This window comes from Phyllostomus hastatus, unplaced genomic scaffold (genome assembly GCF_019186645.2).
Source record: "Phyllostomus hastatus isolate PE091 unplaced genomic scaffold, TTU_PhHast_1.1 phas_contig_118, whole genome shotgun sequence".
Classification (NCBI taxonomy): Eukaryota; Metazoa; Chordata; class Mammalia; order Chiroptera; family Phyllostomidae; genus Phyllostomus; species Phyllostomus hastatus.
This window is the reverse complement of record NW_025333543.1, coordinates 4,955,575-4,966,538: the sequence shown is the minus strand read 5'-3', so window position 1 is coordinate 4,966,538 and position 10,964 is coordinate 4,955,575. Positions and strand designations below refer to the sequence as shown.

At 36.2% G+C, this 10,964-nt stretch overlaps 1 protein-coding gene and 1 pseudogene across 1 annotated transcript; one reads left to right on the top strand and one right to left on the bottom strand.

Moving 5' to 3' along the window:
- The first annotated feature begins 2,906 nt into the window (after positions 1-2,906).
- Positions 2,907-3,484, top strand: LOC123824191 (60S ribosomal protein L24-like). The gene has a single exon (XM_045847320.1). The coding sequence runs from the start codon at positions 2,907-2,909 to the stop codon at positions 3,438-3,440; it is 534 nt and encodes a 177-aa protein (XP_045703276.1). The 3' UTR covers positions 3,441-3,484.
- A 5,284-nt stretch (positions 3,485-8,768) lies between these two features.
- Positions 8,769-10,291, bottom strand: LOC123824183 (annotated as a pseudogene).
- Between the last annotated feature and the right edge of the window lie 673 nt (positions 10,292-10,964).

Sequence of the window (10,964 nt, the reverse complement as noted above, 5' to 3'; positions counted from 1 at the left end):
AAATTAATTAAAAAATAATAGCCCTCTCATACAGTAATGTTCTGACTACCTACCTCAGTAGCCCTTGAGAATGTGTTTATACAATGAAGAATATATTAGATGTTCAGACTGGATATTAATTCTTGCCATATTCAGTTATTTATTTAACAATCTTTCCTTGAGAGGCTACTATGTGACAGGCACTACAGAAAGGGCCATGATAAAATGACTAAGCCCCATATAAGCCCATGGAGCTCCTTGAGAAATCAATAGTTGAGTAAGAAATTGCAATAGATTCTCACCACTTCTAGGAAAACCTAATTTGAAAACTTGTGGTTTAGAAAGTAGAATCTCAGGATAGGTAAAGGCTCCGGGTCAATGGCTCCAATACAGTGTCTTAAATTTTATCTTTCATTTGATTGCTCATATTTCTGTAACTGCAGGTACTATAACTGTGATGTACACAAAATGCTTCCATAATATAACTGTGGTTCAAATAGTACAAAAGACTCCCTCATTTGTTTCCTAGTATAACTGACACAAATTGGCATTTCTTAAAGTCTTTTAAAAATATTAATGGAGGACTACTTGGAAAACACACACATGTTTAGTCCAAAAGACATATTCCTATGGCAGAATTTGTAGCTTGGTGGAATAGGAGCTATAAAATCAGAGCTTCCCAGGATTTCCTCCTGGGTTTCATCTTTTGTTAGAAAGGCACACAAAGCTCAGAAAAGCATTTACATATGCTTACAAGTTTAGGATAATAAAAACTATAACATAATATAGGGTATTTTATATGCTATAATATGAATGAATTAGAGGATTATGAAGATGAAAATCTGATAAAGAGTTACATAGGTTGAGGTCCAGAAGGGTCCTTAAACTCAGAATTATCTATCCCATGAAACTGGGGTGTATTACCCTCCCAGCATTTGGATGTGTTTACCAACATGAACATCATTGAATCTTATTGTTCCAGAGTTTTTATAGAGCTTAATCTCCAGCCTCTCCTCTGCCCTTGAAACTCTTGAGTAGGGCTAAAAGTTCCAACCTTCTAATCTCTTGGTTGTTCTGGTGACCAGCACCATCCTAAGGTTATCTAGGGGACCCACCCTCAGTCATCTCATTAGCATAAACTTGTATGTGTTCAAAAGTGGTTTCTTACACTAAAAAAAAAAAAAAAAAGACACTCCTGTGACTCAGGACATTCATACAGCTTTGGGAGCTTTGTGTCAGGAATCAGGACAAAAATCAAATACATTTATTAATACCACAGACTCTTACACCACATTATACACAAAATTAACCTATAAAGGATTGTAGTTTAAATGCAAGAGCTTAAACTATAAAACATTTAGAAGAAAACATACCAGAAAATGTTTGTGACACTGGGTTGGGCAAAAATATTTTAGCAACTTTTATAACATAAAAATAATAAATTGTACTTTATGAAAATTATGAACACTTAAAATAGTTCAACAAAAACCATCAAAAAAAGGAAAGAATAGAAAAGAAAAGACAAGACCCAGAGTGGGAAGAAACATTTCCAGCTCATATCTTGTAAGATGCTTTTATCCAGGATATATATAAAGAAGTCTAACACCTCAATTATAAGAAAAACTGTTAACCTAGGTAGTTACATATTAATAAAGAAAGAGAGGAAAGGGCATCAGACATTATTAAGCATGATAAACTGAGGAGCTGAATTGGATGGTGGGTCTGCTTTCCTAGGAAGTTGCAGCATTCATAGACTTCCCAGGTGATTGCCTCATTTCCCCACCAAGGGGATTAACAACCTTCCCTCCCCAACAAGGAAGAAAGAATCAACTTTCCAATATCTCTAGGGCACAACTGGTCCATTTGCTCAGATTATGGGCTGGAGGAATAGAACAATAATGAGGAAATTCTTCTGCTGGGTGCATGCCCAATAGAAGTGAAGATGGCACAGGGGGAGGTGCTTCTACTATGAGGCATTGTCAGTAGGAACTAAGATGGACCGTAAAGGCCTGTTTGTCTAGCCTAGGAAAAGGATTGGATTGGATAAATCACACAGAACGTTGGAAGCTAGAAAATTGATTAGTTAGAGGGAGGAACCAGCAGAAGGTCATGAAAGATCAGGAAGTTGATTGGCTAGTTTGAAAGGGTGCTTGGTTTTTCCCAACACTGGTGTAATATAACCCAAGCTTAATAAAGAATCAATCTCTCTCTCTCCCTCCCCCAGCCCCCTTTCCCTCTCTCTTCCTCTCTCTCTTATTTGGTAAAATGCACTCACCTTGTTCCCTCCCACATTCTCTTTTCATAGCAACCATGCAGCCCTAGCAGCTACCTGGGGTCCTGGGCTTCATGAGTACAGCAAAGCAGCACCAACCAGAATATAGCTGAGAACAGACTATACTAGCCAGATGAGTAGTGATATGCACTAAACTGGACTAAGCTTCAATATGGCACAGAACCTTTAAACCTTGGCCTTTGTTCTGAGTTTTATGAAGACAAAGCTGGATTTTTTCCATGGTAGGACAGATGGAGATGAGACACTGCAGCTGAACCCAGAATAGTCCTTTGTGTTTGTTCCAGCTTCAATAAACATTACCATTATACCACAACCTCCCATACACAGGTCCCTGAAGTGCTTTTCTTGAGACTCCATGAAACGGCCTCATTTCCACCAGCAAAAAAAAGATACAAATTAAAAATCCTATTATAAATTTTACCAAAGAAAATATAAGAATTGTTAATGAGCACACCAAAAAGTGGTAAACACTAGTCAGTAGGAAAATGTAAATTAAAACTACAGTGTGTTTCCACTTCATTCTGTAGAACTGGTACAATTTATAAGATAAGCACTATTGAGGATGGGGAGAAACAGTAACTTTTATAAACTGCCAGTGAAAATTTAAGATATTACTCCATTTGGAAAATATTTTATGTTTCATAAAAAGTTAATAGCTTTTCACCATCTTTCCTTCTTCCCGGCCGCCGCAGCCACGAAGGTCGAGGTGTGCAGTTTCAGTGGGTACAAGATTTACCCGGGACACGGGAGGTGCTACGCCAGGACCGATAAGAAGGTTTTCCAATTTCTTAATGCAAAAGGCGAGTCAGTGTTCCTTTCCGAGAGGAATCCTCGACAGATAAACTGGACCATCCTCTACAGAAGAAAGCACAAAAAGGGACAGTCGGAAGAAATTCAGAAGAAGAGAACCCGCCGGGCAGTCAAATTCCCGAGGGCCATCACTGGTGCATCTCTTGCTGATGTAATGGCCAAGATGAATCAGAAACCTGAAGTTAGGAAAGCTCAACAAGAACAAGCTATCAGGGCTGCCAAGGATGCAAAAAAAGCTAAGCAAGCATCTAAAAAGACAGCAATGGCTGCTGCTAAGGCTCCCACAAAGGCAGCACCTAAGCAAAAGATTGTGAAGCGTGTGAAGGTTTCTGCTCCTCATGTTGGTGGAAAACACTAAGTTGGCCAATCAGATTTTTAAATAAAGACTTACCAAGTTAAGAATTTAGGAACTGAAAAAAAGTTAAAAATAAAGTTACTGTATGACAAGGATTCCAACTCCTAGGACTCCACTTGAAAAAAATGAAAATACATGTTCTGTACAAATACTTGTACAAAGAACTTGTACATGAATGTTCACAACAGCATTATTTATAATAACCCCAGGTTGTAAAAAAATTTGAATGTCCATTTGGTAAAAAGATAAACAAGTGTGGTATATCAGACAAAGAGGTACAATTTAGCAATTAAAAAGGAGTGAACTACTGATACATGCTATAATATGAAGCTTAAAAACATTATGCTAAGTAAAAGAAGCCAATAGCAAAAGGTTATTTTATTATTTCACTTACATGAAATGTACAAAAAAGGCAAATCTATACACAGAAAATAAATTAATGGCTGTCTAGCACTAGGGATATGAACAGGGATTAGACACAAGTAGTCAGAAAACATATAATATTTTTGTGGTGATGCTAATGTCCTAAAACTAGATAGTGGTAATGATTGTATTACTGAACCCCAGTTTATGTGTTTGATACTTCAAAAGGCCAAATCACAAAAAATCAGAGTTTGAAATAAGGAAAAACATTGATTGAGAAGGCACTGACCAAAAAGATGGATTTCCTAATGCTTCAAATCCATTTCATTCACTGAAATAGCTGTTTAAAGAGTTTGGAGGAATGGGAATTCAGAAGTGCTGGTGGGGTGAATTTTAATTGAAGGATCTTGGAATTTAGCCATTCATTTATGGTAAATGGGAGTCAGCATAGGATCTTCCTGGCAATGGACCCTTTGCCTCTGAAAGAGTACTGGTTTTCAAATTCCAGGGTTACATTCTTGACTTTGGTTCTGTGTGTGTGTGTGTGTTTGGGGGAACAACATTGTGGTTCTAAGTGCAGCTGGAGGTCAAAATTTCTCCTCTGAGCATGTTTTGGCTTCATGGCTGTGGATTTGTGACTAAAAAGCAACTCAGTATCTCATTAAATAGGATAGGACCATTCTCAGTTGAATCTGTAGTAATAATTGTACAATACTGTTACTAAAAGCATTGAAGTGCATATGTAAAATGGGTGAATATTTAGGGTATATAATTTATAACTCAAAAAGCTGTTTAAAAAGGTACATTTATGATTTTCCAAAATTAATTTTTTTCTCAGAGCATGAGGGCCCCGTATTAATTCAGTTACAAACTAGACTGGTTCTCTTTTAGCTCCAAAGAATTTGAGATACTTGTTACTTTTTACTTCTTAACTCCTGTCCACTCTCTATATGGAAATTAACACCACACAAATTTCTAGGCAGAAGCAATCTCCTAGCAATAATGCAAAAATCACCATCAAAAGAATGAGATGTTTTTCTCTTTTTCTCAAAGCTTTACTTAGATTTCTTCTTAGTTTGGGTTTAAATTCTGTAACGCATTCTGTTTTTTCAATTAATGGACACCATGAATGATTTTTCAGAGATCCAACCCCAGACATACAAGATTTTGTCTGTTTTTTTAGCTCAGTGTAAGCCCAAATAAAACATGGGCACACACACACACGTGTGTGTGTGTGTGTGTGTGTGTGTGTATCCTCAAAAATAAAGTGCAGTCGTTCCTTGTTATATCGCAGTATAGCAAGGGATGACTGAATACTTCACTGGTGAGTTGCCATATAGAATTTTATATGTTTTTAAAATTATGTAGGTTTAAGACTGTAGAAAGTGTTTAAGAGCATATGAAGTGTTTATAAGAGTGTGGAAAATGTTAATCAGAGAGTAGGAAAAGTTTATAGGAGTGTGGGAAGGGTTTATAAAGCCTTAAAATATATGTAAGTAACAGAATAAATATAATGCCACTATTTTGTGGATTTTCACCTATCGTGGGGGTCTCTAGAATGTAACTCCCATGATAGGTGAGGGATCGCTGTATATAATAAAATATAATAAAATAAAACTCATGAAAGCATGAGTTATATATCTGGTAGTAGAACCTCATTCCCTCCTTCACAAGGATATAGACATATAATTAACAGTTATTATACAATAAGCAGGGGGAGTGCTATGGGATTTCAAAGGTAGGAAAACAGTGATGCTTGCCTACCAGAGGGAAATAATCTTGGGTCATGAAAAACAAGAGGGAGTTACCCAGCCTCTGAGTGGTAGAAAAGAGTATTCTAAGTAGATAGCATGCATAAAAGATTAGATGAATTGTTTCTTTATTAAAAATAAGATGTTATAGTAAAATGTATTTAGTGCATGGAGGCATTTAATGTAGCTAGAATATGAGGCATTATTGAAAGACAATAGAAAAAAATTGAGAGACTGGAGTTAGCTTGTTAAGGCTCTTATTAAGAAATATAGACATTATATTCCTTAGTTAATGTTTAAAAATAAGGTTTTAATGTTTTCACTTTTTTTAAGATTTTATTTATTTATTTTTAGAGAGGTAAGGGAGGGAGAAAGAGAGAGGGAGAGAGAGAGAGAGAGAGAGAGAGAGAGAGAGAGAGAGAAACATCAATGTGCGGTTGCTGAGGGCCATGGCCTACAACCCAGGAATGTGCCCTGGCTGGGAATCGAACCTGCGATGCTTTGGTTTGCAGCCCATGCTCAATCCACTGAGCTACGCCAGCCAGGGGCCTGTTTTTGCTTTTTAAAAAAATGATAAGTGGTAATTGATTTTATGTTGTAGAAAGATCACATTAGGTGTTCTATAGTGAAATTTTGGCATGGGTAGAAACATGGTATATTATAGACTAGGAGGCTGTTGGTATAGAGTGATGCATAGTTACTCTACATTATTATGGCCTAAACTAAACAAATACAGTTATTGAAGAGGAGAACAGACAACAGCCACTATTTTTAAAAAGCATTTTGTGTTTAGAATGTATTAATTATGAATGCAAAATAACCTATAATATATTCAAGATATTTAATAATATTTTAATAATAATTTTCCTAAAAGAACTAGGTTTTATGACCTTCCATTTTATACCCATTGGCAAAAAAATTAAGAATCCTTATGATTCACTTAGAATTCAACACAAAATTAAACATGATTTACATATACAAATGCATATGCATATATGTGTACAAACATGGAAATGGTACATAAAACTAGGAAAATATAGAAATAGGAGTACAGGAATTTTCAAGAGTTAAATAGTAAATTGAAGTATCTTTACACAAGTTGATTTTGCAAGGTATAGAATCTCTGTGTTTCTGAAAATGATGAGTAACATTTAGATTATTGTTTTCATATGGACTGATCTATCACACATCTGTCCTCCATAAGGACAAAATAGTGGACAAGGTCAGGACAAAAGGGGTCCTGTAAGACATACAGAACCAGGCCTACCTCCAAACTACTATCTAGTCTCATGCAAGCCATTTTAACACTCAGTAATTTTCCAGGTTGGCTAGACACTGTTGTTGCTTGTAAAATTTTTTACCAACGTACACTACTTCTAAGTTAAATGATGGCAAGAGAAACATTTTTATGATTCAGATACTATTTCCCTCAAGAAGATCCAACTTGACACTTCCATCAATACAAGATTTTTACTTACCATAGAACATTATGCTAAATGAAATAAGCCAGTCAGAGTAATACAAATACCATATAATTTCACCCATATGTGGAATCTAATGAACAAAATGAGCTAACAAGCAAAATAGGAACCGACTCAGAGAGTGAGCAGGTTGACAGCTTAAGAGTGGGTGCTGTACTATGGGGTACAAAAAGAAAAAAGGACCCATGGACACGGACGACAGTGTGGTGGTTATAGGGGGTGGGGTGAGGGTGGGTGGAAGTGGGAGAGGGTATAAAGGAGACAAACAGAAATGGAAAAAATATAATTGAAAGAGAAATAAAAATTTAAGATATAAAAACTTATTTTTCCTTTCTTTATTGTACCTGTCTTCAGAAAGTTATAAACATAATGTAGTTGAAGTTGAGCATTGGGATGCTTTATAAGCCTAAACATAATTCTTTCTGTTGACCACAGAATATCTCTCTTCTCTGGCCATGTCCCATTTTTTGACCAAAGCTATAGTTTTGCCAGTGAGCAATTTTACAAGGCCATAACACTAGTCAAAATATTATACCAGAGAAGACAGACAATTCAATGCATTGATCTTGTCCATGTTGTTAAAAACTGTTCAGAATACACATCTATGGAACCATGCGTTCCTTGAGTCAAGAATTGATGTCATTTTCCCCCCAAATTCAGCATGCCCAGCACTGAGCACATGCATGGCACAACATGTAAAGTCCTCCTTGAAAGAATGAATTATGGGCCATCATATCATTTATATGTAAAAGAATACCACATATTTCATGCAGAGTCCATTTTTTATTTTATTAAAATACTGGATTTATTTCACATGTATATTTTTTCACCAATATTTCTATTTGTCTTATGACTACTACTACCATGTTCTATTATAATATTCCATAATTACTTAAAACTAAGCAAAGCGTGAACTACCATCTTTAAAAACAGAATGGGCATTCCTTCTTTCTTTCTGCTATATAGTATTCCATTGTGTAAACATACCACAGTTTTTTGATCCACTCATTTACTGATGGGCACTTAGGTTGCTTCCACCACTTGGTTATTGTAAATAGTGCTGCTATGAACATTGGGTATATCAGTTCTTTTGAACTGGTGATTTGGAATTCTTAGGGTATATTCCCAGCATTATGCTAAGTGAAATAAGCTAGTCAGTAAAAGACAAATACCATATGATCTCACCTATAAGAGGAATCTAATGAACAAAAAATAAACTAATAAACAAAACACAACCATAGGCATGTAAACATAGACTCAAAGTGAATGGCAGTGAAGGGGGATAGTGGTGGAAAGAAGGGGAAGGGACTGGACAAAGAACATGTATGAATGACCTATGGACATGGACAATGATGTGGGGATTGACTGTGGTAGCAGGGGGTTAGGCTGGGTGGAGGAAGGCAAAGTGGTGGAAACTGGGACAACTGTAATAGAATAACAACAAAAAATGATTAAAAAAACTAAACAGGCATTTTGGCAACACATTCTTGGCAATGGAACTTAAACAACATCTATGGGACACAGAAAGTTCTCCCTCTGTATTTTAAAAAGGGCACCCGGACATCAATTGTTACAGAAATAAAGATGAAAAATTTTAACAAACTATTTAAACTATTTTCTTAAAGAGACTACTTCGGCTGCCAGAGGTCTTGAATAGTCTCATGGTCAGTCATCCAGAAGCAATGCTTCACATAATTGATGGAGTTGGCTTCCAATTTGATAAGTGAACCAACATTTCATGCTTGAAGTTTTGTTCTAATGTCTTTTACAGAACTAGGTCCTTTCAGTATTTTAGAATTTTTTTCTGTGTTTTGAAGGATTCTTGGCTTTTTTATCTTGGTTTGGTGGTTTTGAGTCTTTTCCATTCTGGTTTGATTTTTGTGCATTTTTGGCTACAGTATCTTAAGCAGATTTCTTTACTGGAGCTTTTTATTCATCTCACTCATCCCCAAAATCATCATCATCATTACCATCATCATCATCACAGTTCTTACTATCTTCATCAAACTGCATGTTTTCGTTTTTATTGTGGAAACTTGCTACCACTTCCAGGAGCAGAACACTTTCCAGATATACTCAGGAGTTTCACATGCTTTTCCCATTCATCTTCCCCTATAGCTACTAAGTGCTGTCCACTAATATGCAAAGGCCCTGTACCACAATTCAACTGTAAGGCCACAGGTAGTGTTATTTAAAAGCCATCAAGGGAAACTATTGGGTGTACATTTTCAAAGTTGTCAGAGTTACCTTAATTGGACTGCCTTCATAATTCATTCCCTCTGCTTTAACAATGTATAATTCATCCTTTGCACCAGACCCTAAAATGACCACTCATAAGAAAATTATTGTTCATTTTCATCATTATCCACCTTAAATTCATAATCTTTGTTAGCTTTTGGTTCACAACCATAGAGAAAATTCTGGTGCCTCAGAGGGCTCATGTCCATGTTCGTTGAATCTCCCTTTGGGTGGTGGCACCCACTCAGGTGCGAGAGAAGATGGGTGGAGATAAATGACTTCAGTTCTGCAGAACAGACACACAAGATGCTGGGATTATACCTTAAAAATCCTGAAACACCAATTCAAAAGAACCTATGCATCCCAATGTTCATAGCAGCACAAAATTTACAATTGCCAAGTGTTGGAAGCAACATAAGTGCCCATCAGTAAATGAGTGGATCAAAAAACTATAGTACATTTACACAATGGAATACTACACAGCAGAAAGAAAAAAGGGAGCTCCTACCCTTCACAACAGCCTGGATGGATCTGGGGAGCATTACATTAAGGAAATTAGCCAGACAGTGAGGGACAAATAACATATAATCTCACCTATAAGTGGAACCTAATCAACAAAACACAAGCAAGCAAAGTATAACTAGAAACATTGAAATAAAGAACAAATTGACAGTAATCAGAGGGGAGAGGGACAGTGGGGTAAAACAGGGGAAGGATCATCAAGGAACATATATAAAGGACACATGGACAAAGTCAAAAGGGGTAGGATCAAGGATGGGGTTGGTGGCCATGGTGGAGAGAAAATGTAAACAACTGTACTTGAACATCAATTAAAAAAATAGGATAATAAAAGAACAGATACACAGGATGCAATCACACCAGAAATGTAGTTTTTTACAAAAATTTTTATGTACTATTTTGATACTATGTCTATAAATATTTAAGTATAATTTGGTGGTAGAATATATAGATAGAAAATATAGATTAAGAGTCATATTCCTCTTTTTTACTTACTGATCATTTTAGCAGAGAGAAAAATTCCACAAAGATAATTTATTGATAGAGTTGGGTTAGTTCATTAAATACAGAAACAAAATTGACTTTTTTCCATAGAAATGAAGTACCACAAACCATAAAATATTCCTTCTGACATGGTTTTCAAAGAGGCTTTCATGATTTCCTTCTAATGAAATTTTTGAGTTTATGTTGAAATGGGTCATTCTATAAGATCTCTGATGTGCCTGGGAGAGCATTGTGCTAAGTGAAATAAGCCAGGCAGTGAAAGACAAATACCATATGATCTCACCTATAAGTAGAACCTAATCAACAGAACAAACAAGTGAGCAAAGCAGAACCAGAGACATTGAAATAAAGAACAAACTGACACTAACCAGAGGGGAGGGAGGAGAAGGGGATAATGGAGAAAAGAAAGGGAAGGGTTGTCAAGAAACATGTATAAAGGACCCATGGACAAAGACAAGGAGGGGTGGGGTAAGGTTGAATGTGGTAGGTGGGGGTGGAAAGAGCAGGGAGAGGAGAGTAACGGGGGGAAGTGAGAATAACTGTAATTGAACAATAAAAAAACAAATGAAATAATTAGGAGACAAAAAAATCCCAGATATACCTGGACCATAAATATAGCATCATGGGTAGTTATTTTAGTGATAATTAACATCCAAATAGAACTTCCATGT

Bases quoted from the DNA above. Each gene is read 5' to 3' on its own strand.
- LOC123824191 (XM_045847320.1), top strand. From the start codon at position 2,907: ATGTTTCATAAAAAGTTAATAGCTTTTCACCATCTTTCCTTCTTCCCG.